This window comes from Pollicipes pollicipes, unplaced genomic scaffold (genome assembly GCF_011947565.3).
Source record: "Pollicipes pollicipes isolate AB1234 unplaced genomic scaffold, Ppol_2.1 Scaffold_4295;HRSCAF=5057_pilon_pilon_pilon, whole genome shotgun sequence".
Taxonomy (NCBI): Eukaryota; Metazoa; Arthropoda; class Thecostraca; order Pollicipedomorpha; family Pollicipedidae; genus Pollicipes; species Pollicipes pollicipes.
In genome coordinates, this window is record NW_023596461.1 from 1,811,323 (window position 1) to 1,838,764 (window position 27,442).

At 57.9% G+C, this 27,442-nt stretch overlaps 2 protein-coding genes across 2 annotated transcripts; both read left to right on the plus strand.

Annotated features, from left to right (window-relative positions):
• On the plus strand, positions 1–24,241 carry LOC119096284 (procollagen-lysine,2-oxoglutarate 5-dioxygenase 1; the record flags this gene model as incomplete). The annotated part of the gene is given in 13 exon segments (XM_037219110.1): positions 1–89; positions 2,085–2,385; positions 3,196–3,372; positions 5,544–5,740; positions 6,175–6,428; positions 8,036–8,137; positions 8,724–8,849; positions 16,718–16,856; positions 17,646–17,828; positions 18,396–18,500; positions 21,186–21,332; positions 22,615–22,743; positions 23,310–24,241. Coding segments are annotated over 13 exon segments (2,105 nt in total), but the record flags the coding sequence as incomplete, so codon positions are not given.
• An 826-nt stretch (positions 24,242–25,067) lies between these two features.
• LOC119096286 (procollagen-lysine,2-oxoglutarate 5-dioxygenase) lies at positions 25,068–27,118 on the plus strand. The gene is made up of 3 exons (XM_037219112.1): positions 25,068–25,231; positions 25,894–26,022; positions 26,932–27,118. Exons 1-3 carry the CDS (start codon positions 25,136–25,138, stop codon positions 27,091–27,093), a joined length of 387 nt encoding a protein of 128 aa, XP_037075007.1. The 5' UTR covers positions 25,068–25,135; the 3' UTR covers positions 27,094–27,118.
• The last annotated feature ends 324 nt before the right edge of the window (positions 27,119–27,442 follow it).

The following is a 27,442-nucleotide window of genomic DNA, read 5'->3' on the forward strand; positions in this document are numbered from 1 at the left end:
ATCTCCTGGCCATCACGGTGGCGACCGATGCCACCGACGGCTTCAAAAGATACGTCCGCTCGACCACTATGGCCGACATCGCCGTCACGGTACGGGCGGGGGGATGGGGCCGCCGGTCACTGTGGCGGACCTTCCCGCACGTGGGCGGCCGAGGTTTCCAGGGGGAGTAATGTACGTTAGTTAGTCTGGGTGAATTGGCGGATTATGCCAAACAAGTGTGATTAGCTGTCATCGTACGCATACCAGCTCAATGAATGTACACAAAACCATCTCGGTGTGCAAACTGTCTCATCGTAACACTAAAACCAAACACTTCTGAGCGCGCGCTTTCGAAACGTAATTACAAAGTTTCCGCAAGACTTGCGCTTTTTCCGAAACTATATAACGAGAAAGTCGCCCCACTTTTCCCGAATATAAGGCTTATGACCACTTCGCAAGCGTCTAAAAAGGTCACTAAACAACTGATTATAGACAATTATGGCCTATGACCCGCCTGTGACAATAAATTGTTCACTCCGTGTACGAGATCCCCGCATTATGTGATTACTACATGTGCCTCGGCCGCTCCGCGGGGCATGGCTAGCACAATTCGGGAAATGCAGAAATATGGCCAACAAACTCAACTTTGACAAAACCCAACGTTTTGTGTGCAGCTGACATGCAAAAGTAGCTCGGAGCATTACGCTCTCCCCAAGTATGACGTCACCCTAAATGTAATGCTCTGAGCTACTTAGAGCTGACATGCAAAAGTAGCTCAGAGCATTACGCTCTCCCTAACTATGAAGCCACCCCAAGTGACTACGCCGGCACCCCGGTCGTCCCATTGGCATCACGCGCGCTCGGTCTTCCGTCGCCAGTGGTGGCGGCGTGCATTTGACCAGGACGCTGCTTTGTCCCAAAGCCATTTAGCGCATTAATCAGACGTAGGTTTGCTGCGTTACATTGACGTTTTTATTGGCGTTAGAGGCGTGCCAGTGGTCGTACTTGGCACTGACTTCTTTCATTTCTCTCTCATTGTTAAGTGGCATTTGTGTGCATCATAATCTCCCGTTACTGACTGGAAAATACGAGTATATATGTACTGTTCTACCTTACGTGTATAGTATCTCCTCTTCTTCTCAGCAAGGAGTGCCCCGGCCTCGGGATTTTCTGTTCCTTATTCGGAAGAAGTTCTGTACGCTGCGGTGGACATGGGCCTGGTCACCCGTTTGTAGATGATGGGTGGAAAGAGATAGCGCTGTATGCGCTACGATGCTGCGTGGACATGAAAAGAACGATGTCCGCACGTGAACACAATCCGCGCATGCGCATACCCTCTGGGGAAAACACCGCGTCTCCGTGCGTGGGAATATCAGCGTATCAGCACGGGACACGCGCCGATTCAAACCTGTCGAGACTCGTTTGCTTCGGGGACCAGAACTGGACCCGTGGCACGCTCCCGCTCGGCGGAGTCGTTTTAAAATGCTCCGCAGGCACGGGTCTGACCAGTTTCCACGACATTTTGCGAAATGTCGTCAGCTCAGTTGGAGATATCGGGAAACCGGATCCGGTATATGTGTATCAATCCGATGCGTCTGATTGGGATTAACCGAGCGGTCATGAGCAAAATTCTGGGCAACCTTGAAAAAATTCCGGACTGTGCTTATTACTCGTGATTTTGTGTGTATGTTTTTAGATTGTGCGCTCAACGCTCCAACTTTTGAAAGTTACGAAAGACGCAGCGCCAGTGGCGTGGTTCCTATTGCCTTGGTTCTCCCCGTGAGTACCCGTCATATTTCGGGGCCGGCGAAACGCGTGGCATGAGCGTTACAATGTGAGTGGTATGCGTCGTGGGGGCGATCCATCTCCGCTGTGGGAGCTCCGTAGGCTGGCCGTCGTGTGTCTGCGTCGGGGCTTCGTGGGTCGAGTCTGGGAGTCAGGCCAGCCGTGACTCCCTGCGGCAGCCGCGACTCCGTCTCCGCTGCGTGCAGCCCCCTCGTGACCTCGTGACCTCCGGTCAACCCCCCCCCCGTCGCCTCCGGTCAGCCCTCCCCCGAGCAGCGGTGCGCCGCTGCCCGCTGACGGTCGTCCGCGCTCGTCGCCAGGTGCTCGGCATGGGCGAGAAGTGGCGCGGCGGCGACGTGAAGCGCTTCGCCGGCGGCGGGCACAAGGTCAACCTGCTGCGTGCCGAGCTGGAGAAGCACAAGCTGGACAAGGACAAAATCATCATGTTCACCGACAGCTACGACGTCGTCATCAACGCGCGCGGCAGTCAGATCGTGCGCGAGTTCCTGAAGATGAAGGCGCGTGTGGTGTTCTCCACGGAGGGCTTCTGCTGGCCGGACAAGACGCTCGCCTCGCAGTACCCGGTGCCGGAGAAGGGCAAGCCCTATCTCAACTCGGGAGGTGAGCGCTGCACGTGGGAGGCGGGCGGCGGCGCGTTTGTATGGTGTATTGAAATTTGGTGGCGTAAAGTTCAGACCTTACATCATGATTGAAAAGGACCACTACCCTTAAATCTCATGTCGTATATTAATATTGGGTAAAGAAGGGCAAAACGGTTTGTCCTGCTCTTTTCTCATGTCCTGTCCTGCTCTTTTCTCTTTTCAATATAGGTCATGGCCTCATAGTTAGTGATCCTTCTTCATCTTGATTTATGGAAATGGTGCGTGCAAGCAGAGCAGTTCTCCAAAGATGAACTCGTTACAAGGATCTGTTCGGACAGCAGTGGATTGCGAGACCATCGCTTTATGACGGACGTCAAGTTCACCTGGCAATCGATGTTTTTCTCTGTATGCTTCTTTAGGTAGGCGCCTGTTTTGTTAGCACGTGAGAAATAGTGGTTTAATAATAATATAGTGGTTTAATAATAATATAGTGGTTTAATAATAATAATATAATAAAATAGTGGCGCATTAGTGGTTTCAGAATGTCTGGAGCACTGTGAATATGGTGTTTGTTTGTCGGTTTCGCAGGCATTGGTTGTTTCAGAATGCCCGGAGTACTGTGAAAATGGTTTTTGTTTGTCCCTTTCGCATTCATGAGTGGTTTCAGAATGGCTGGAGTATTGTCAATATGGTGCTTGCTTGTCGCTTTCGCGGGCATTACTGGTTTCAGAATGCCTGGAGTACTGTCAATTTGGTGTTTGTCGCCTTCGCAACCGTCTTCGGCTGTGGTTCGGCATGGTGTTCCTAACCTGGGCTTCGCCGTTCCCAGCCTTCATCGGGTACGCACCCGAGCTGTACCAGATCGTGACGCACGAGCCGCTGGAGGACGGCGGCGACGACCAGCTGTACTACACCAAGATCTTCCTGAACAAGGCGCTCCGCAGCAAGCTGGGTATCAAGCTGGACTATACGGCCAACATCTTCCAGAACCTGAACGGTGCCACGGGTGAGCAAGACGGCGCCTACCGCCGGCGCCGATCGGGGTGGGGCCCGTCCGGCGCGTGCCCTTTGCCGCCGCCGGCTCGGGACTCCGCCTGCTGCCGCTACGATCTAGGAAGTGGACAGGGAGCCCTCTGACAGGTCTGCACGTTGTTGGTGTGGCCACGGTCGAGTGCGTGCAAAGTTCGCATCGACGATTGGCTCGTAGTGTGGGGGGGGGGGGGGGGGCAGTTCAGATGGGTGACATGGCGGGGGAGACGCCGGTCAGCATACAGCACCGGCTCACCGTCAAAGCGCGGGACCGCGTCGTTGCTGGCCGGGTCTAGAGCAGGCCAACGTTTCTGGGCGCTGAGCGCCGTACTGGGCCAGAGCGCTTTCTGGCGGTGCGGGACGAAGGCCACCAATGACGAGCGCTTTGGGATGTCAGCTGGTACCCTCTGACAAGAAGCGTCCTGTACCAGTTGTCTTGTACCACCACAATCATTGTCGTAGCTTTTCGACATGTGCCCTCTCATGACACTTACGTGTCCGTGATGTACTTGTCTTCCGCACCGCATTTCAATTTCGCTACATCTGATTTGCATTGCTTTGTGCGCGGTTATTGTATTCAACTCCCTGCACTTCTGACACAGGCACTTCTACTTTTACTTTGCCGTTTTCACTTTTGTGCTGGCTGGTGTCCTGGCTGAGAGAGGCTGTCGCCGCCTCCCTGCTCGCCTCTGGTGCGCCTCTTGAGGTGTCCATCCTTGGCGCCCTCCTCCCGCTGACGTCTAGCGCGCCTCTCGAGCTGTCCATCCCTGGCGCCGCCCTCCTCCCGCTGACGTCTGGCGCGCCTCTAGAGGTGTCCATCCCTGGCGCCGCCCTCCTCCCGCTGACGTCTGGCGCGCCTCTCGAGCTGTCCATCCCTGGCGCTGCCCTCCTCCCGCTGACGTCTAGCGCGTCTCTCGAGCTGTCCATCCCTGGCGCCGCCCTCCTCCCGCTGACGTCTGGCGCGCCTCTCGAGGTGTCCACCCCTGGCGCTGCCCTCCTCCCGCTGACGTCTGGCGCGCCTCTCGAGGTGTCCACCCCTGGCGCTGCCCTCCTCCCGCTGACGTCTGGCGCGCCTCTAGAGGTGTCCACCCCTGGCGCTGCCCTCCTCCCGCTGACATTTGGGCGTCTCTCGAGGTGTCCACCCCTGGCGCTGCCCTCCTCCCGCTGACATTTGGGCGTCTCTCGAGGTGTCCATCCCTGGCGCCGCCCTCCTCCCGCTGACGTCTGGCGCGCCTCTCGAGGTGTCCATCCCTGGCGCCGCCCTCCTCCCGCTGACGTCTGGCGTGCCTCTAGAGGTGTCCATCCCTGGCGCCGCCCTCCTCCCGCTGACGTCTGGCGTGCCTCTAGAGGTGTCCATCCCTGGCGCTGCCCTCCTCCCGCTGACGTCTGGCGCGCCTCTAGAGGTGTCCATCCCTGGCGCTGCCCTCCTCCCGCTGACGTCTGGCGCGCCTCTAGAGGTGTCCATCCCTGGCGCCGCCCTCCTCCCGCTGACGTCTGGCGCGCCTCTAGAGGTGTCCATCCCTGGCGCCGCCCTCCTCCCGCTGACGTCTGGCGCGCCTCTAGAGGTGTCCACCCCTGGCGCTGCCCTCCTCCCGCTGACGTCTGGCGCGTCTCTAGAGGTGTCCACCCCTGGCGCTGCCCTCCTCCCGCTGACGTCTGGCGCGCCTCTAGAGGTGTCCACCCCTGGCGCTGCCCTCCTCCCGCTGACATTTGGGCGTCTCTCGAGGTGTCCACCCCTGGCGCTGCCCTCCTCCCGCTGACATTTGGGCGTCTCTCGAGGTGTCCATCCCTGGCGCTGCCCTCCTCCCGCTGACATTTGGGCGTCTCTCGAGGTGTCCACCCCTGGCACTGCCCTCCTCCCGCTGACGTCTGGCGCGCCTCTCGAGGCGCCACCCTGGCGCTGCTAACTTCCTGCTGACGTCTGGTGTGCCTCTCGAGGCACCTCCCTGGCGCTGCCCACCTCCCGCTGACGTCTGGCGCGCCTCTCGAGGCGCCTCCCTGGCGCTGCCCACCTCCCGCTGACGTCTGGCGCGCCCCTCGGGGCGCCACCCCTGGCGCTGCCTATCTTCCGCTGACGTCTGGCGCGCCTCTCGAGGCACCTCCCTGACACCGCTTGCCTCCTGCTGACGTCTGGCGCGCCGTTCTCAGCGGACGTCGAGCTGCGCTTCAAGGGCAGCGAGGCGTACCTGCAGAACACAGCCTACAACACGGTGCCGCTGGTCATCCACGGCAACGGCGCCTCCAAGATAGTGCTGAACACGCTCGGCAGCTATCTGGCCGACTCGTGGAACCCCGAGACGGGCTGCACCGCCTGCTGGGAGGACCAGCTGGAGCTGGGTGACCAGGTGAGCGCGCCGGCTGCCCGCCGGCGCCACGAGTGGGGCCGACAGGGCAGCGTCGCGCTCCTGCAGGCTGGATCTTTCAGTTGGCGGAATTGCGCTAATCTGTAGGGTTGTTTGCGTGACAGGCCGTGGCGTCGACTTAGGTGGATGAGCCACACTGGCTAATGGCCTCATAGGCCAGCCAACCAAGGTCTGGTCGGTTGGATATCATCATTTGCTCAGCTATCCAGTCATTTATGCATTGACGGTCGGTCTGGCGTGTCGCGCCGGATGTGGACGCCCGCGCCGTGTCGCCGCCGGGTGGCGCTGTCGCCCACGGTGGACACGGCCAGGTCTCGGCCAGCAGGCTCGACACGTCTCGCGCGGCGATCCGCACCCTGACCGTCCGGACGGCTGAGCGGGAGCCGAGCTGCCTGACGACGCGCCCCGCTCCGCAGACGGACAAGTACCCGGTGGTGTTCCTGGGCGTGTTCCTGGAGGTGCCGACGCCCTTCACGGAGGAGTTCTTCGACCGGCTGCGGGCCCTGCACTACCCGAAGAGCAAGCTCCACCTGTTCATCCACAACGCGGTCGAGTACCACGCCAAGGAGGTGGCCGCGTTCGCGGAGAAGCACGGCGCCCAGTACGCCTCGTTGACGCTGGCCGGCCACAGCGACGGCCTGAAGGAGTGGCATGCCAGGAACCGTGCCATGTGAGTACGCCGCCGCTGCGTCGGGGCTGGAGGGGTTGGTGAGGGTGGCGTCTCGGTGGGTGGCGAGGGCCAGACGTAACGAGGTCTCGGTAGGTGGGTTAGTAACAGCTGGTTGATGAGTCCTGAAATATTTGGATTCATGTCTAGGTGTACATTGTTTTGCGTGTGTTTTGCGTGTGTACACCATCTCTAAGGCATACCCTCGCACGCAGCTCCATCATTTATGGAACGTCTTTCAACCAATGCCAGCTTTACAAGACACCAAGCGCTAAGCTGCATGTGCGGCATTTTTTAATTTTTTAAAAAGTTCTTAGCCTGATTTTTATTTTGTTTTTACCTTTATTTACATTTCTACGTTTGTTATCAAGTTCATTCGCACAGACCAGCAAACCTAGTTTTTGAGCCGGCTGAAAGTGCTCATTCCACTTGCATGGTTAACGTTGGGTGGCTAAGTATTAGTACAGCGCGTGCCTGCAGGTAATTCATGATTCTCCCATCATACTTTATTCACTCCCATCAATCATAACTTCATTCACCCCCATCCTGTTTGCATTGTGTAGTTTTGTTGTGTGCAACTGGCTACGCTGACAGTAGCTGCACATAACTAGCCCGGCTGCAGCCAGCCAATCAAACGTCGGGGTCGACAAACGAGACCAAGATGTAGCGCATGCCATTGGTGGTGGGCAGGCCCTGGTGCTCGTGCGTCGGCACGAGCAGGCCCTGGCCCTGGTGCCCCTTGATTCGCCACGCGCGAGCCACGCCACGCCACGTGATTTCCGCCACGAGCGCAGCGGAGTTCAACACGAGGTCGTGGTTTAAGTATTGCCTGCGCGAGGATTGTTGCTTGCCAGCACGAAGTTTAGATATAGACTGTAATATTCACTTCTAAGAATAAAAGTGCTTGAGGTGTCTTGAAGCGGAGACCACTCGTTCGCCACTGGGGTTCTGTCTGTTCGCGGTTGAGTGACTGAGGTCATGGCACCGCGGCTGCCTCTGAGGCCTCGTCACCGTCTGGCAGCAGCAGCTGTTTGTGCAGCAGCTGTCACCCGATCTGACCGCATCCCGCCTGACTCATCGCCGAGGCTCGCGCCTGCATGGCGGCCGGCGGCCTACGGCAGCACTAGCGCCTCCGTCGGAGGAGTTTAAAGCTTTAGTTGGTTTTGGTCTAGGAGATGGGCGGAGCGACCCGAGCTCTTTGTACGTGACGTGTGGTTGTACTCGAACCGTTTGACAGACCTGAATGGGGATTATTATGATCGGTGTTAATGATGTTTTAGGGTTCCGTTCGGGTGTTGTCGCTTGTCGTGATGGCCACGCCAACAGTGCGCTGAAGCGGAATTGTAGGTCCATCACTGAATGCATGATGCTATATGCACGCATGCAGTCCTTTCATTGTTTCTCACATAAGTGATGATTAACAGACATGCCAAGCTAAGGTTTTTGACTTGGGATGCTTGCCGTGTTGCGATTGAGTTTCATTTCGTGTGCGTGATGTCAGTGTCGTTAATGGTAAATAGCTTTTCAGTTCATAGTTTTAACATGTGTTTTTTGGTCTCCATGCCCAAAATGCTTGCGTTTTTGGTGTTGGCCACGTGTTTCTGTTTCAGTGAGGAGTGTTTGAAGACCAAGGCTGACTTTTACTTCAACATTGATGCCAACGCTCAGCTGGATAATCCATACACCTTGAAGCTGCTGATCGAACAGAACAGGTACAATCAACTGGAGTCTGGGAAACTGACGGTCCATCTGTCTTTTTTAACATAAACTGGCTGTGTTTCGAAGCTTGACTGATGTTGTTTATTCCCGTGTCTTGGAATTACTACAGTCATGGTATGCTGATTAAGTATTTTTCCACTCCTCGGCTGTAGCTATGTTAGTGAAGACCCCTGTCCTTTATTTTTCTGTGATCTGCTTTCGTGAAAAAACCAGCTGTTTTGTCAGTCTTGCCTGCGGGAGAACCGGCGTTGGTCGTCACTAACCTGAGACAAGCGTGTCACCAACTGCATGCACACAGCGCCCTCTGCGCGCGCAGGGAGCACACAGCGCCGCACACAGCGCCGCGCACACAGCGCCGCGTGCTCTTTGTCAGTCGATGTTGCCGGTTTGCGTGACCGTATCTGGAATGATGAAATGTCCATCATACAGACACCATCCATCTCTGCCTGTGGCATTCGCGGCTGATGGTCACTCGCCCGTCCAGACTCTGACCCAGCTCTCCGTGTCGGGCCTGCCCCAGACGGCCGTTGTGACCCCTGATCACCGTCCGACGCCAACACCCCCCCCCCCCCCCCGCAGGGACATCGTGGCTCCGCTGCTCGTCCGTCCCTACAAGGCCTGGAGCAACTTCTGGGGCTCCCTCACCGCCGACGGCTTCTACGCCCGCTCCGTCGACTACATGGACATCGTGGAGGGCCGCCGCACGTGAGTGCCCATGCCGCCGCTGCCCCGTGGGTTACCCTCTCGCGTGGCGCGTGAGAGGCGTTACAGACACGCCATTTGACCATTGTAGTCGGAGCACCCTCCAGCCCGAATCATTGTCATTATCGTCGATGCAGACGCTTTAAGGCTGAACCTGAGGACTGTATGCAGCGCAGATGTCGGTGAAGGGCGCCATCGCTTGCGCTCGTTGAAGCTACTACTAGTGCTGAGATACCGTACTGCGTCGGGGGATTCATTCTGGTGTGAGGTGAACTCCCCCAGTGGCATCGTTTTGTGGGCCGTGCAAGGGGTGCTGACGAGCTGTGGTCGCGCGAAAGATGGCGGCCGCAGCGTCCCAGGGCGTGGGCAGATGGATTAGTATACGCCCAGAACCCCACATCCCGGAAACTCACGCTTGTCACCGCGTTATTTTGGATCCACTGGGTGACACCGGTTCGTTGCATTCTGAAACTGCAACGCGAACAGCCGGTGGTAGAACCATTTGTGGTGTGCATGAGCAGCGCGGATTTTGTGAACAATTCTGTCTTTGCATATAACTAGCTTTGGCAATCTTACATCTGCATCATCCAAACTCGTGGGGGCATTCTGGCTGCTGAAGCCAGCAAAGGCTGTGCAGGGGATATGCCGTCAGAGGCGACGGTGCGTTTTAAACATGAGCATCTGTCCACACGCACGGATACATGTACGCAGTGTGCAACGTCACACGCATACCATGCATGTAGCATAGTAATCGAACGCGCATCTCCAAATACGCCGGAATTTGGCCGCTACACTCAGCCTTGCCATTCTGAAGCTTGCTTCTACAAATCCATACGGTCCCAGCGACTTCCTTCGCGTCATCGGGGAGCGTTCTCTCCCTGCCAATCGCAACCCGCGTCCCCGGTCGTTTCTGCGCTCTCATTGGCTGACTGCGTTGGCCATCGAGCCGCAGCAAAATATCGGAGCCACTGTGGCGTGGTGGCGCCGCACGAGAGCCGCCGGCACTTGACGCGCCACTGCCGGGGGTGACGTAGACGGGGCTGCCAGGGGGGGGGGGGAGTCACCACTGGCACCACCGGAAGGCTGGTCCCTCCGATCCGGAGCGCCGGTCTGGCTGGGGCCGTCAGTGGACCGATGTGAAGCTGCACGGCCAGGCCAGGCCAGGCCAGGCACTGGTGTCAGAGCGGCGCTGGTGACGCCCGCGAGCTCTAGGTGCGCGTGGCGGGGGCTCCGCTGGGGTCAGACCCGAGCTCTCAACGGGTGACTGGGCTCAGTACACCAGACTGGCCGACTGAGCTCAGTGCACCGGACCGGCCGACTGAGCTCAGTACACCGGACTGGCAGACTGAGCCCGGCACACCGGACTGGCAGACTGAGCCCAGCACACCGGACTGGCAGACTGAGCCCGGCACACCGGACTGGCAGACTGAGCCCGGCACACCGGACTGGCAGACTGAGCCCGGCACACCGGACTGGCAGACTGAGCCCAGCACACCGGACTGGCAGACTGAGCCCAGCACACCGGACTGGCAGACTGAGCCCAGCACACCCGGACTGGCAGACTGAGCCCGGCACACCGGACTGGCAGACTGAGCCCAGCACACCGGACTGGCAGACTGAGCCCAGCACACCGGACTGGCAGACTGAGCCCAACACCGGACTGGCAGACTGAGCCCGGCACACCGGACTGGCAGACTGAGCCCGGCACACCGGACTGGCAGACTGAGCCCGGCACACCGGACTGGCAGACTGAGCCCGGCACACCGGACTGGCAGACTGAGCCCGGCACACCGGACTGGCAGACTGAGCCCAGCACACCGGACTGGCAGACTGAGCCCAGCACACCGGACTGGCAGACTGAGCCCGGCACACCGGACTGGCAGACTGAGCCCAGCACACCGGACTGGCAGACTGAGCCCAGCACACCGGACTGGCAGACTGAGCCCGCACACCGGACCTGGCAGACTGAGCCACGGCACACCGGACTGGCAGACCTGAGCCCGGCACACCGGACTGGCAGACTGAGCCCGGCACACCGGACTGGCAGACTGGCCCGGCACACCGGACTGGCAGACTGAGCCGGCCAACACCGGCGACTGAGCCGGAACCGGACGCAGACTGAGCCCGGCACACCGGACTGGCCGACTGAGCCCAGCACACCGGACTGGCAGACTGACCTCGGACCAGCTGGCCAGACGCGCAGCCAGAGGTCTGCAAGGGCAGGGCGCGTCGTTGACGGAAATAGACAATCCAATATTCAACCAGAATCGATAGTGATGCAAATAATGTGCCGTAATTTATTTGGAACAAGCGCGCTCGCAAATGCTCGCAAAGTTGACTCAGGGTGTCCCTGATAGGCTCCAAGGGCTCCCTGACTGCCATTTGAGGGCCTGACCCCGCAGGCCGGGGCCTCTGAATTAGACTCCGATAAGCCCTTCGTGCCCTTAGATCCTCCGATGGGGCCTTTGATTGTCGACCCGGCGAGCCCCCTTGAGGCTCTTCAGACCATCTCGAACACTGCTTCTGGCTGACTCGAGACTCCTTGCCAACACAGGGCCCCCGTTAGGCGCTGTGGGGTCCTGATACACGCTGCGACCCCGACCAATGTTAATAACTAGCTCCGGCTTTGTCCCTGCGTACGGAATGGGCTCTTAGGCCCATGCCGCCACGTAGCAGACTGTGCGTTACTGGTGATGGCTGACCTACATATGGACCTTTATCGACTCAGGGAACCCCTGATCAGAGCGGAGAGCCCTCTGACTGGCATTAGAGGGCCCGGCTCTGTGGGCCGGGACCCCTGAATACAACTTCCGGTCGACCTTTCGGGCCCTGTGGGCCCTCAAATCGGATGCTTAGTCTAAGGTTCCGGGGGGCCCAAATGGCCCCTCGGAACCTAAGGAGAAGGCACGTGTCCCCTGTGCCCCTCCCCCTCCCCTCTTCCTGCGCTTCCGCAGCCGAGGTTGTCGAGCTCCGGCAACTGATAGCTATGACCAGCTGGGCGAGCTCTGACCAGCTGAGCGAGCTCTGACCAGCTGAGCGAGCTCTGACTAGCTGAGTGAGTTCTGGCCAGCTGGCGCCGCCAGAGCCCCGCCGTCTGCGCCACAATGGAGAGCGATTGCCGACAATTGACCACTTCCTCGTTATGCTTGCGCCGGGCCTCAGTGTGTCGTGTTCTGATTCGGAGGGCGGCCTTCCGCGAACCTGGCGATGGGGTGGGGAGGGGGAGGGGGGCGCCTCGGACCCCGGGTCGGACCCGGGGACGGCCAGCTCCAGTAATCGGACACCGAGCAGCGGTACGCTTGGCGGAGAAAGCAACGAGTTACGATCTCGATTGTCTGCTAACGACGAAAATCGTCATTCGTCCTGAGTGTTGTGCAGTTTTTTTTGCCCCCTTTGACATATCAACTAAAAACAGCTTTCATTTAGGGTACTGTAGGAAGTTTGATAAACGTTTATGTTTTGATTTGGTAGATTCCCCTTGTGCCAGTTAGGACGGAAATCTAAGGGTAAAGCGGTTCGCATTGCTCAGTTCAGATTCGTTTGAGATATCTTCTTGTTTGGTTGTGTCACTCGGGTTGACTGTTACCGCTCCTCCTCGGCCTGGATTAGGACGCGACCGTGATAAAACACCCAGTTGACCGAAATGGGGTGGGATTGTTAGCGCTGATTTGTTGCTCATTGTTCTGAGCGAAATGGCGTCGGCATAAAGTGGCAATCACTTGCCGCTTGTTCCAAATAAATCGCCGACATTTTTCATGACGGACGGCTCTGCTGCCACCATACATGTGCCGTGTGAAATAAGGGTCCGTTGTTTTCTCATTGAACCATGACTGCTGATCCTCTCCATCGCATCGATGCTTTTTCACAATCACTATCTGTTGATCATATCGACCTGTTTTATATATCGATTTTAATAACAGGTTCTTTTTTAGGTATGGTTTGCGTTTAACGTGGTGTTGAAGGGTGCACTTGTGGTGCTGTACTCCGACTATTCGTTGTATGAAATGTCAATTATATTTTCTTTATATTTCAACGAATACCGTTTGCTGTTGATGAAGAGCGCAACGATTAGGTATATATTAAATTGTGTTGGAATAGATTATATTTGAAGCGGTGCTATTGATAGCCGCTGATTTCAACAACTTTATCCGCTCTCTCTCCCCACGATGCGGAGTACATGCTCCAACCAAAACAAACGGGAAATCTATGCTTTTATATTAATGATATTGGATGGAGACACTCATGATTGCGCTGAGCTAGCTGTGGTGGGTGATGACGATACGTCTGCTCAGTACGGGAACAAACCTGTTTGGCATGACCTCTGAAGTATTGGGCTGACCCCGGCGCGCTGTAGTAATGCGACCACGGCACATCAGGGCGTCGCGACCACTGCCCCTGCGTACCGCGCAGACGCTGTGGCTCGCCGGTGTCAGTCGTGACGCAGCGGCGGCCGTCGTGACGCGGCTGAGGTCATCGCGAGGCAGCGTCGGCCCCGTGTCTTCAGCACCCTGGACCCTGTCGGCCGGCGTATTCCTGAGCTCCAGGCCACGTTCCCGAACCCAGCGTCGCCCTGCGGACGGAGACAAACGCCCTGGGAGTCGGTGCCAGAACGGCGGCGAGCTCGAGCTGTCGGGGCGCCTCACTGACCGATGATGACTGACGGCTGTCAGGAGATGTCAGTAGCTGTCACGCGCTCGGTTGAGGTCGGGATATGAGGCAGGAAACGGCCAGCGGTATCCGGTGCGCGGCTTGGTTCCGTGGTGCGCAGCCAGCTGGAGTGAACGAGCACGGGAACAAACCGTGAGCTGCGACATCTGTCGGGTAGTGGAGCGTCGGCGCGCGCTGCCGTGCCGCAGCACGTGACTCCGGGCCGGCGCCGGGGCGACGCCGGTCCTCCCCGACCTCCCTCGTCACTCACCGCTGTCGGCGGCGGCGGCGGCGGCGGCGGTGGCGGTGACCCTGTCAGCCGGCGCGGGGCTCCATGACGATCCTGTGGAGGAGGGGAGCAGCGTCAGCAGGCGGCGGCGGCGAGGTCCGTCCCGGCGCCGCCGCGGCCCACGGAGGGCCGACCCCGGCGGCGGCGCCGAAAGTGACGCAGTTTTCCTCGCGGTCGTGCTGCAGCCGGCGGTCAGAGTAGGCCGGCCGACGCAGCGCGCGGTGTACCAGGTACTCACGAGGCGGTGTACTCGGTACGGAAGCCGCGGATGTCCACCGAGTGGAAGTTGTCCACCACGCAGGTACTCACGAGGCGGTGTACTCGGTACGGAAGCCGCGGATGTCCACCAAGCTGAAGTTGTCCACCACGCAGGTACTCACGAGGCGGTGTATTCGGTGCGGAAGCCGCGGATGTCCACCGAGTGGAAGTTGTCCGCCACGCACTCGTAGAATCCCACGTCCATCGGGGTGGCCGGGTCGATCTCCATCTTTGATTTGAAGCGCTGCTTGCCGATCTGCCACTCGTGCAGCTGAGGACAGAGGTGCTCTGTCGTCGGTCGGGCTTGACGTCGGCGCGCCACTCAGTCCCAGTCGAGCAGGTAGCTGTGTGAGTGTGGTGCGCGAATGAAAGCTGCGACCCAGACCTGGGCACGTTTGTCACACGAAGCTCTACCCCGGCAAGTACACAAGAACCCAAGAAGAAACCGTTGCTTCTGCACTGGAAGTTGAAATTCTTTTGGTAGATTAAACGTTTAAACTTTATGCTAAACTTAGACGGAATATATCAAGGCTGACCTAACAGGGGCTCAGACTGAACTGTGTCGCTAGCTCATGTCAAGTTCTCATGCACGATAAAACCTCGATTCATGCTGCGTGAGAAACCCAAACAATGATGTCCCCGCAACGGAAGCCAGCGGGCGGACATTTGGTCAGACACGGTGTTGGTGCTCAGCAGGTACAGGCGCGTTCGGTCGGCACGCCTCTGAACGGTGGCGCGGCGTACCTTGAAGAAGTTGTGGGCGTACAGCTCAATGCCGTCCTTGAACCAGGTGATCTGGGGCCGAGGCCGACCCTTGGCCACGCAGATGAAGACGATCTTGCGGCCCAGCGTGTACTTGAGCTCGTAGTGGGACGATTGGGTGATGCGGACCTGGAGACGGCCCATGTCCGGTCAGGGGTCCATTGTTAGTCCCGGCCAGGGCCCTCGAGAGGGTCTGTGATACTACGGGGGTCTGAGGCAGGCTTGGGTCAGGTCCTATTTGGGGTACATCACGTCAGGTCGGACGGCACCACGCGATGTTCAGAGCATTGGGGTGGGAATACGATGGGAAGCCTGCAGTTGGCAGCGTCGGTGAAGCCAGTCTGCATGGTACTTGGCGTCCTGAGCAGGCTCACCCCGCCAGTTTTGGGTGAGCCCTGGTCGAGTTGGCATGAGTCCCGCCCAGTTCTGTGCGACAGCACCAGGAGGCCCACCTTGTCGGGGTCCCGTAGTCGCCTGCGTCGCTTGGCGCCTTCCAGCGGCTTGCCGGGCGTGATGAACTCGTTGCGGTGGTGCGGGTACTCGTGCTGCTGCGGCACGAGCCGCCACACGGACGACTTGCGCCACAGGTCCCGGCTGGGCAGGTGCAGGCTGGCGCCGCTTGGCGCCGGCCAGAGCGCCAGCGCCAGCGCCAGCGCCCCGGCGGCCAGCAGCGCGCGCGGAAGCTCCATCCCCGGCTGTGGGCGCCGGCTCACTGAGCAGGCGCCGGCGCCGCCGCACTTCGGGACGGCGTCGGCCGGACCGCGGCCAAACGTCTACGCATCAGGCAAAACACCCACGCTCGGCTCAAAACAAAGCACTCGGCAGGGAGACGTGCCGAAGTGCGTCTCTCTGTTCGGCCCGTTTGTGGGATTGTGGAAGACTCCGTTGGTTGGGTTATGGAAGGTTAATGGAATCGGATGGGCGGGTGGATCTTTAGGAGGGTTTCTCCGTCGAGTTGCCTTTAAACATCATTGTATTATTTACACGCGGTGGGCACTGGCGGTTTTGGGGGATCTATTCGTACATAGCCGACTGATAACTGACCTTGGCCTGACTGGCTTTTAGTTTTAGGCCTGATTTCAACATTTGACCTTTGACCTGATGGCTTTGGTCAGCAGCTATCGAGTGTGCAAGCAGAAGTTACACTTTCTGTACTTGGGGGGGGGGGGGGGGCTGAGCCCCCACCCCCACCCCCCAGGCTCCACCTAATACCCCCGCAATGTATTTGAGCAAAGAGGAAGCACAAACTAATGCGGAATGATTGTCTTAACTATTGGTATACCAGGTAGCAGGTGCTTAAACACATCACTTTTGGTTCCATGCTAATTTTTCACTCAATAATATACTGCAGGTACCTATAATGTTGTTATCACGCTAACGCCGTCATATGTTATGTCAGACAGCAAATGTTTGGCAATTTTTTCAAAGGATAGCGCCTGAGTCGGGATAAAGGACAATTGACTGCAATATGCGGCAGCTTTAAAAAGTACATGGTGACCCAGATACAAGTTAACGAATTTTCTCCCCAACAGCTGCTACTGTGTTTGTCGCATAATCGCGGCTGTGGTGGTTGTACAACACGGTCAGCGGCCGCGGTAGTTATGCGTGATCCTTTACTAAGATTTAGTTAGATTTTTTTCTGTGAATTTCACCCCATATCAAGCCATTCACAAAAGGCAGCTTACAGCCACTCGAAATGGGAAGTCATTCCTCAGAAGGAAAACCATGTTGAATCTACGAAACATCAAGCAACTTGTTATGTTGACATCGAATACGCAAATCGATCTGACCGAAATCCGGGAACAACTCATTCTTGGGGTGGGTTAAGTCAGCTTTTTCGGCTGAGTCCCCCCCCCCCCCGACCGATTTCAGAAAGTGACACCCCTGTGTTCAAGGATTCGTTCGCTGCCGGCAGGGGCATCTGGAACGTGCCGTACATCTCGGTCTGCTACCTCATCAAGCGGGCTGTGCTGGACGACGAGAAGACACGGCCCAACTACATCAACAACCTGCTGGACGCCGACATGGCCTTCTGCGAGAACTTGCGGGACGCGGTGAGTGGGCAGGCGCCCGTCTGCCGGCCCGGTGCGCTTCAGAACGGGCGGGCGCGCGTCGTGTGGCGTTGAGTTGTAAAGCCTGGCTGTGCATGGCTTCCGCGTTGGAAGTTGTCTTTTGCAGGTTGTGGGGTTTCTGACGGACGTGCAGAACGGCTGTAGTTTGTGGTCTTTGGTAACTTACCTGCGTGTTTTCCGTGACTACGTGCTCGGGGCAGGTGACCCAGTGTTCGATTCGCCGCAAACTATATTCGAACGGATCATCTCACCATTGCGGCAGCCAGCAGCTGTGCTGAGTATTGTTCCATCCAGGCCGTTTTCAATGAGCCCGGGATTTTTTTATGGTGTAGAGCACCGGCCAACTTTGTGACGCGGTAATGTTACCATGTGAGGATTGAACGTCTTGGCCTGACATTCGCTCCCGCCCTCAGCCTGCTGCATTTTTTCCATCTGGTCTCAGCTGAGATTTCTGGGCTCACACTCGCAAAACACACACGCTTAGAACTCGTGTTGCTTACTGCGCATTACGCAAGAACTCAAACCAATCATCACGACAACCAAGTTGACAAAACCGCGGAGAGAGACCTATAAAGAGCCGATTAGATCCCGACTTGTGAAGCTGTCACTGGGGATCAGCGGGGGCGCTTTAAACCCCGGCTGGGATCGTCAGGTCGCGAGCTGAGCACGACGACGGCGTGTACGCGAGGAGCGCCCCCGCCGTGCCGCCATTTGGCGGGGACTCCGTCCCGGGCCGGCGATGTGACCCTGCGGCCCCGTGCGCACCCGCAGGACAAGTTCATGTACGTGTCGAACCGCGCCAGCTTCGGTCACCTGGTCTCGACGGACGCGTTCGAGACCACGCATCTGTTCAACGAGATGTGGCAGATCACGGAGAACCGCTGGGACTGGGAGCACCGCTACCTCCACCCCAACTACTCGCATGCGCTCGACAAGGACACGCAGAACGAAATGGTGAGAGGTCGCCGCCCAACCGCGCGTCTGTGGCGGTCTCCAACCGGGCGTCTGTGGCGGTCACCACCCGTGCGTCTATGGCGGTCACCACCCGCGCGTCTGTGGCGGTCTCCAACCGCGCGTCTGTGGACGTCTCCAACCGCGCGACGCGACGGCTTCGCGCGTCGGTGATGGGATTTTCCGGCTTGTCATGTCATGTGGTCATTGCGCTGGGTTCGAGCGAGATGTCGGTATCTTTCGAGCTGCAGCTGCCTCTCCACTGCTGGTCAGAGGCCGGGGCGTGTGGATCGTGGGGCGGCCGAGCGCCGAAGTGTGCCCCGGCTGGCCGGCGTGACGGGCCGGCTCCGCGGTCCGGCCCGCGCACACCGGCCGCTAGGTCGAGCGGGCGTGTCCCAGCTGAGTCTCCTGGCAGCGCGGCGGGTCGGTCCAGTCCCGCCGTGCTCCTCCGATGCCGTCCCTCGCTCCGACCCCCTGGCGTTGGGGGCAGGCGGCGGAGCCGCCGATCCCAGCGGCCCGCCGCGCTACCGGCGCCGCTACATGCCTGATGGGGCGCCGCGCTCGCCGCAGCCCTGCCCGGACGTGTTCTGGTTCCCGCTGGTGACGGAGCGGTTCTGCCGCGAGCTGATTGACACCATGGAGGACTACGGCCAGTGGTCGTCCGGCACCAACGAGGTGAGAGTCCGCCGACCGGCCGAGGGCGGCCGGGATGTCAGGCTCAGACGCCGGACCGGTGAGACGCCATGACACTGACACTAAAGGGCGTCAGATTCTTACACCGAATTGGTGACACCCCATGACACTAACACCGAGGGATGTCAGGCCCAGACGCCGTGACACTGACACCGAGTGGTTCCGGGCTCAGACACCAGCCTGGTGAGACTCCGTGACACCAACACTGAGGGGTGTCAGGCTCAGATTCCGGGCCAGGCAGAACGCCGTGACACTGACACCGAGGGCTGTCAGACTCAGACGCCGTAACACCGACACAGAGTGGTGTCAGGCTCAGACTGACACGGAGGGGTGTCAGGCTCAAACTTTGGGCTGGTGTGACACGATCCGCTTGGAGGCTGACACATTGGACAGGCAGAGACAGGTCGCCGCGGACGGAGACAAAGCCGAGAGATGCGGTGATGACGCAGCCGGACAGGCGGGCGACTGTGGGACTGTGAACACGACAGGGTAACGCTCAACATGTAGAAGACTTCCGCGCCGGTAGTTTTTTTTTAGTTGTAAACGAAGTTCATTTAAACTGGATAAGTTTATCCTGACATTGGTTGTAGCAGCTGAGGCCCCTTGGATGAAGAGGGCCAGAAGAGTTCAGTGTGCGGAATAGTCAGCGGTGGCAGGGTAGTCAACAGAGCTAGAATAGTCAACAGATTCAGAGTAGTCAACAGAGGCCGGGGAGTCAACGAGTTAATCAGTTTTCCGCGGTAGTGCGGTGTAGTCAATGTCGTGATAAGGTAACAACCCAGATGTGTTTTCGTCACGTGCATTGATTTTTCTCGGCTACGATGCATATTTTGGTTCAGGCAACTAATATTCAGGCCAAGCAAGGCCTGCGTATTTGTATATTTCGCCAAATGTTTACCGATCCTGCTGAACTGGCTGGGTAGTGTCCTGATGGAACGGCTTGTATTCACGTGTCACGCAGAGCTGGAAGTGTCAAAAATTTCAAGAGGGTACATTATAGTTGTTTACAACTAATTTCCATGTAACCAATTTTTGCTCCAAAACTTTGTTTTACCAATTCCTCTTGGTACGTTGAAGGTCGATAACGCAGCGTAAAAGCTTGTGAACTCGTAACACTTTCCTTCTATGTAATCATGGATCAACGTTGGTTATGTGTCAATGCCGTGCTTAGTATTTAATTGGCGTAAAACGGCAACAACACTCATCTTGGAGGAAATGGCGTGGCAGATGTAATGTGAATGTACGTGCTGTTGGTCATGCGTTTGTTACACATGTGCTGTGTAGCACACTTGACCTTGCCAAGGACATGACCGTGTCGATGCCACCACTGCAGATGATGGGATTGAGACTTCAATGGCAATTTTTGATCGGTTCGCAAGAAATGTTTAATGCCGACGATGCACACGGAGGTAGTTACATTTTCATTGCCGGTGACACTTTTCTGATGTCTGGCCACTGTCCAGGAGGGTGGCAACTTGTCGTGCACAGTCCATCCTGACTGCACTTACGCATGCTCTTGAGCTACCTCTGAACATCCGTCAGAGATACTTCAGAATGTCTTTGCGAGACTTCTCCCTCTTCGATATCGCGGGATACGTTTCTTAACGGCTATTGCTGTTCGCGGCGCTTTCGTTCGACCTCGCGGCTCTACTTCCCCGACTTTCCCCGACTTTCTAACGCGGCTAGCACAGCTGACCTGTGACGTGACCCGTGACCTGTGACCGACGCCAGGTACGTGATGGCTTACTCACGTTACGGTGGTGGGTTTGGCTGACCGCTGCGCGGCCTGGGACGTGCTGACCGACATTGCCACTTGACATGCTTCGTTCAGTTCAGATCCAAACTGGCCGAAACTCCAAATATGTGAATCGGAATAGGGACCCTGTAAATGGGGACTTTATCAACTTTGGTTTTGTAGTAAGTGACGTTTATCATGCAAAGGTGTTATTCACTGCTAGCGAATGGTGACCACAAAGATAACAGACGTCGCTGGGAAACGTAACTTTACCTTGTCTCAGTTAGGTGCGGGGTTTAAAATAATTCGGTGTGGTACAATGTCCTGTTTGGGTAAGGCTCTTGCTTTTGTTCCGGTATTCGTTTTCGTGATAACTGGTTCCGTTGCCAATCTTCTGTTAATAGTATGCCAGGCCAGATATTGCAGCAATTTGTTGACCAAGCTGTCTGTGGCCAATGCATGTTTTTTTATCGGTGCACGTCTCTTCTTACTCATGGGAATGCTGCCATGCACTCGTTCTTGTTCTGTCGACCTGTCTCAACATCGACACAGCTGCTGTGATTGACGCAGATCCAGGCTCACCGCGAAAATTTCGAACGCTTTGATTGACAGTCATGAAACTATTCTCATTTTGGCACGGGTGCGAAACTTACCACAACCGTGCCCTAAGAATGTCTTTGTTTTTCCCTTCGAACATCAAGTTAAAGACATCAGTGTATTCAACTCACGAAATTCGTTGGCAAGCCTAGAGTGCTCTCTGACGCTGGCTCCAGCTCCGGCGCTGGCCGGAGCTGGAGCCAGCGTCAGCCGTTCGCTCCCCCCCCCCCCCCTGCGCATCTCACAGCTGCGTCGTCCGGGTGTCGGTGCGGGCTCTTCCTCTGCTGTCCGCGCCTGCGCGCCGTGACGCGCCGCCCGGTGACCTCTGACCCCAGGACGAGCGGCTGGACGGCGGCTACGAGAACGTGCCCACCCGTGACATCCACATGAAACAGATCAGCTACGACCGCGAGTGGCTGCTGCTGCTCAAGGAGTACGTCCGACCGATGCAGGAGAAGCTCTTCGTCGGCTACTTCCATAACGTGGGTGCCGTGGCGGCGGCGGCGGCGCGCGGCTGACCTCGACCGAGTGTTGCAGGACGTGCGGCTCGAGGGCGGCTACGAGTCGGTGCCGACTCGCGACATTCACATGAAGCAGATTGGCATGGAGACCGAGTGGCTGGCGCTGCTCCGCGACTACGTGTCGCCGCTGCAGGCCAAGGTGTTCGAGGGATACGAGAGCCAAGTAAGCGCCGGGTGGCGGCGGCGGCGGCTGCACGAGCGCACGGAGCGTCGCGGTGGTGGCGGCGGCGGTGACGGTGGTGGTGGCGGGACGGCAGTGGACGGCGGTGGACAGCGAGGAGACGACGGCTGCTGGGACGGCGGCGGTCGGCGAGCTCGGACTAACGTCGCTGCCTCTCACTGAGATGTTCTCATGTTTAGTGGGAGCAGAGTCAGCTGCGGTTGTGGTGGTTATGGCTTTCTTCAGCACCGTACAGATTCGCCTCGAGCTGACGCGCATCTACGGATGTACTAGTGTAAAGGACGTGCGCTGATGTGTCTCGCGCACCTGCTCGTAATATCTGAGTGCAATGCATGTGAGCTTCGTGATTTTTTTAGGAACAAACGGCGTTTAGCGTGAGAACGTCAGCTGGTTAACGGGAGCACATCTTTCCGTATTAGTTCTTGTATTGCAGGTCAGGGACTAGCCCCAAATGTGAATGGGAGTGTGATTTGTACTTAATGCTTTTAATTTGTCCCCCGGCTCACGTCACTGTTTTCTAGGTTGCAGGGCACTGCATGCGGCTGCAAAGCCATTGATTAAGGACACTGGTGGCATGACAGCATTGCATTTTCTGGCGTCTCCCCGGATGGTTGACATTAGGAACCCTGTTTCTTTGTGGGTGGTCGACTGGGGTGACGTGAAGTATTTGATTTCCTACGGCGTCACTGACTGTCCTTTCACCAATCATTGTATTATTAGCATTGCGTGTGAGCGGACTTTGTCCGTCTTGTTACACACGTTCAATCTGATGACATGCTCAGGCCTGATGCCGTACATTTGGTTTTCACGATATGAGACGAGTTTAGTTATTTAAGATGATGTTGGGATTTCCTTCACTTGCAGCACTTGTATGCATATGGTGAGGCGCTTTCATGGTTGCTTGCTCACCATCGGCATGTGTCCACCCAGAAAGGTTGTGAGAGGTCTGGTGACATGTCACATACCTGTGCCGCGCCGTCTCTGGTGGCAGTCCCCCCCCCCCCCTCTCGGCGTCCGCCGCCGCCGCCGCCCCCTGGTGACCGTACGCCCCGCCCCCGCCAGCCGCCGCGCTCACTGATGAACTTCGTGGTGCGCTACAAGCCGGAGGAGCAGCCGTCGCTGCGGCCGCACCACGACTCGTCTACCTACACTATCAACGTGGCGCTCAACAAGCCCGGCGTGGACTACCAGGTACCGCGCGGCCGGACGCCTGCCGTCTCTGGCGCAGGCCCGGCTCCGGCTGGGCGCGCGGAGTGGGGGGAGGGGAGAGTACAGGCAGATGCGAGGTGAACTACGGCACGGGTGCTCAAGACGGGGGTGGAGGCGGATTGCTGACACATCGGAGCTGCATTAATGGCAGCGGGTGTAGGCGCGATGTGGTTGGCCAGGTGACAAGCCGTTGGCCCAGTGGGATTCGAGATTTATTCCGCTTTGCCAATTGCCAATTGCCGTGCCATTCCATGGCGGCTATTTTAGTTCATCACTTAGTGAACAGTCCATTTGATGAGGGTGCCACTCACCGAGTCCTCAACCCGACCTCGCTGCTGCGTGATGACGCCAGCTGACTTCCGGGCACCCTCTACACTTGACGGTCCCTTCCCATGACGCCGGGTAGCGGCGAATGCTGCGCTCGTGCCGTGTCGTTGCTGTCACGATGCCGAGTCTCTCCCTCTGTGTGTGACCGTGACGGATTGAGCGCGCGGCGGCGCCGGCTGCTCGCCGCCGCCTTCCATGACCGAGCCGCGCGCGCGCCGCAGGGTGGCGGCTGCCGGTTCCTGCGCTACAACTGCTCCGTCAAGGACTCGCGTCCGGGCTGGGTGCTCATGCATCCGGGCCGGCTGACGCACTTCCACGAGGGCCTGCCCACCACGGCCGGCACGCGCTACATCATGATCTCGTTCGTCGACCCGTGAGCGGCGGCGGCGGCGGCGGCGGCGGCGGCGAGGAGGCGCGCTGAGAGCCTCCGGCGGCCCGGCCGGCGACCCAGCCGGCAGTGGGGATTGTTTGGTGGTATGTGCGTCTGCTGGCGAGGCTGGTGTGCTGTCGTGTTTAGCGGCTCGCCGAGTGCAGCGCGAGACCGAGGCATTACACTGGTGACACGTTGCGGCCGCTTTAGATTGATTATATGCCCTTCAGTGTCCTGACGCAGGGTCGATGCATCGCTCTCGCACAATGCTGTTACTGAAGGGTTCTAGGGAAAAGTTTTGTTTCACAACCGTTTTTTGACTTGCAGGTGCGACCCGGCGTGGCTGAACCTATCACAAAATGAATGGTCCGCAGCCATGGCATTGCAATAATGCTTCGATATTTTTTAAGCGCCCTGTGAAGCGATTTTAATATTTCTAACAATGTTCTGGGACTGTGGTACGGCCATTGCGCAATCGCGATCTATTTGTACGGAATCGATGCGTTTTTAGATGCTTGTGTGTGAGAGTCGTATCACATTTGCTGAGATTATTCGTCGACGAGATTGTTTGCCGGTGAGATGTGAGTGTTTTTCGCCCGGCCCTGTGTACTGTGCCTCCCTGTTTCTGACACGGGTGTGGTAAAAGCGGAGTAGCTTGCGCTGGTGTGTTGGCGTCGGCTCCCACCTTCCTCCACACTGTGTCCCCTCACTGCCAGGCCGCGTGCGGCGGCGGCGCTACACCGCCAGCTCGCCCGTGTCTTCCAAATACACGACCTACTCATCTCAGCGTCTGTTGGCGTGGTGTGTCGGCGCCCCTGGCACGCCTCCGGCTGCGGAGACTGGCTCTCGGCTTAGGCGAGACGCCCTGGTGTGTCCCTTCCCGCTGGGAGCAGCTCTCTGGGCAGGCTGGGCGCACGGTTTATAGGGCATCTCGGGGCGGGGCGGCCTGGGTCACTGGTCCGGATTTGTGGAGCGCTCGGTCAGGTTTGTAGCGATGCGGGCTTACACTACGCCGAGGTGGTAAGTAGCTGCATTCCACCGGCGTACGTCTCCTTGTCTGTGCGCTGATGAGCTGAGGGCAGGCATCGGTGATGAGGCGCTGCCGATTCTCAGCAACACAAGGTGGCGACAGTGCGCGAATGGAAAAAGATCCCGTTATCAAACGTTTGGGAGGCCGGTGGTAGCCCATAGCTCTCAACGGGTCTTTTCCTGAGTCGACAGTGAACTGATGCGTGGGTCACTGTGTGAAGCCGACTTGCCAAGGCCGTCCCAATGTGGCGCAAAGGTCTGCTCGTGGATATCATTGGTCGTAATGTTGGGTAGTCCGTGGCGCGTCCGCGGCGCGGTGCTTCTGTTCTAAAGCGTGCTCTTTAGCGCCGTAGGTACGGTGCTGGACAGAGTGTCCGCACGACACCCGCGTGCTCTAAAGATGGCCGTGGTTCGGTAATTATCTTCATTGATATTGTTCTGATAAATATTCATAAATATAAATTTGCGATGTTGACAAATCATTAGTAAGCCATCCCCCCAGCCCTCGACAGAAGGCTCTCTCTCCTCCCTGGTACCCGAGGAGAGGTGAGGACAACTGGAGCTGGAGGTGACAGTGAGTGATGTCGCTCCCAACAGAACACGGGCCGCCTGATCCAGTATGATCCGGTGCCAACCGACGACATCCAGATGGAGGAGGTGGGCTTCTACGACAAGTGGCTGGAGGTACTGCACAAGTTCGTGATGCCGCTCCAGCAGAAGGTCTTCAACGGCCACATTCGGGAGGTGGGTTCCGCGCAGGAAGACCGGAACTGGAATGCGCGTTCGGTTTCTGAACTACGTAACTGACACGGAACGCTACGGTAACGTGGCGACCGACGACATCCGTCTGCATGTGGTTAGAGTGGGCACAAGATGGGAGCTGGGGACGTCCAGCGTGTGCTAGAGCTATAATATTCACCTCGCACGCATCAGGTAAGGCATGTGTTGAGGATAAACTTCGTGGAAACGCAGGCAATGGGCGTGCACTTATGCTCCACAAGATCAGACCGAAACGCACTATTTTGTCGTTCCAAAGCACGGGGGGGGGGGGGGGGGTAGCCGTCATCATGGCCTAAATTCACTGGGTCGTCAATCGCCACATCATTGGGTGGCGTATACATCTACTACGGCCCAAGGGCTCGCGACCTTTCCTGCCCGTTAGCACGGGACGGGAAGCGACAGCTTGCGTGGTTGCGAGCACGCTCCCAACGTGGTAAACCACGCTGGTCGGCCGGGTGAGCCGCTGGTCTGATATTGACAAAGATGTCTCACGCCTTGTAGTCCAGAGCGTAAAGGATTCGGAGATGCCCTGTGCAGAGTACGCTGGCCACATGTCTCCCGCTCGTCCGTGGTAAGCACAGTGTCTGTCGCCCAGTGTCGCAGGTTCTGATTTCCGTTGCTAACAGCCTCCGTACGCGGGCGCCAACTTCGTGGTGCGCTACACGCCAGACGTTCAGCGCGAACTGAGGCCCCACTGCGACAGCTCCACCTACACCATCAACATCGCCCTCAACCGGCCCCGGATCGACTACGAGGTCAGCCGACCGCCGCTGGGGAAGGCCGTGGTGTGGGTGGGCGGCGCTGGGGGTCAGAGAAGGCTGCGGTGTGGGTGGGCGGGGCTGGGGGACGGGGAAGGCTGCGGTGTGGGTGGGCGGGGTTGGGGGTCGGGGAAGGCCGCGGTGTGAGTGGGTGGGGTTGGGAGTCGGGGAAGGCTGCGGTGTGGGTAGGCGGGGTTGAGGGTCGGGGAAGGCTGCGGTGTGTGGGCGGGCTTGGGAGTTGAGGACGGCTGCGGTGTGGGTGGGCGGAGCTGGGGGTCGGAGAGGGCTTCGGTGTGGGTGGGCGGAGCTGGGGGTCGGAGAAGGCTTCGGTGTGGGTGGGCGAGGCTGCTGCTCGGGGAAGGCTGCGGTGTGGGTGGGCGGGGCTGAGGGTCGGGGAACCTTAACGGATGTTCCGCTCTAGCGGAATTATCCTAAGAAGTGAGCCCCAGTGTAATGTTTTCAGCGACACCGTTTTTTCCGTGGGTGCGGTTCACATGATGTGCTCATTTTATCGGTCATGGTAAATCAGAGAACAGTAATGCCTACGATGCTACGAAGCTCTTACTCCTTTGAAAGACAGAAAATCGGGGAATCATGCTCCTTGCTGGATGACGTATAGGCAACGGGAAACACTGGGTTATGGAAAGAACTGAGCGCCCCCCCCCCCCCCACACACACACTTAACCTTGGAAAACCCCAATATTAACCCCAGTGTATCATGAACCCTAAAGCGTTGCCAGTGAACGCCCCCGAAACGGATTTCTTTTCCTCAACCTTAAATACGGTCCAGCTGACCACATGTGCCACCGCGCGCGCTGCTGTCGGTGACTGCGCCCGCCCTCGGCTGGTCCAAATGATCCATCCCGACTTCTGGCGGGTGGTGAGACCCGTCTGTGACGCTGGCAGGGAGGCGGCTGCTACTTCACGCGCTACAACTGCTCAGTCACCGACTCCCGTCTCGGCTGGATGCTGATGCACCCGGGGCGGCTGACGCACGAGCACCAGGGCCTGCCCACCACCAATGGCACGCGCTACATCATGGTCTCTTTCGTCGACCCTGACGTCTGATTGGCTGGCCGCAGCCGGGCTAGTTATGTGCAGCTACTGTTAGCGCAGCCAGTTTCACAAAGCAAGTGTGCGATGGGTGGTGGTCGTGTGTGCAGAGTTTATTTCGCTGCTATGAAAACAAACCGTCCGGGTTACTACAACACAGTTGTTTTCGCTTGTTTATGTAAATGGTATGGTTATGGGTGTCGCTTTGCATACTTTGTGCGGCGGAAGTATTAATTAGAAAACGTCCTGATAAATAACATGTGTTGGAGGCCTAATTAAAATTACCTTCTAGGAAATAATTGCTGCTCCCTCCATTTGGCCTACACGGAATTCACCGCCCTCCCTGCCAGGGTGAGGGGCAGAC

Coding starts and splice junctions, on each gene's coding strand:
- LOC119096286 (XM_037219112.1), top strand. CDS start 25,136: ATGGAGGAGGTGGGCTTCTACGACAAGTGGCTGGAGGTACTGCACAAG. Junction 25,232..25,893: donor TCAACGGCCACATTCGGGAG/GTGGGTTCCGCG, acceptor CGTTGCTAACAG/CCTCCGTACGCGGGCGCCAA. Junction 26,023..26,931: donor GGCCCCGGATCGACTACGAG/GTCAGCCGACCG, acceptor TGACGCTGGCAG/GGAGGCGGCTGCTACTTCAC.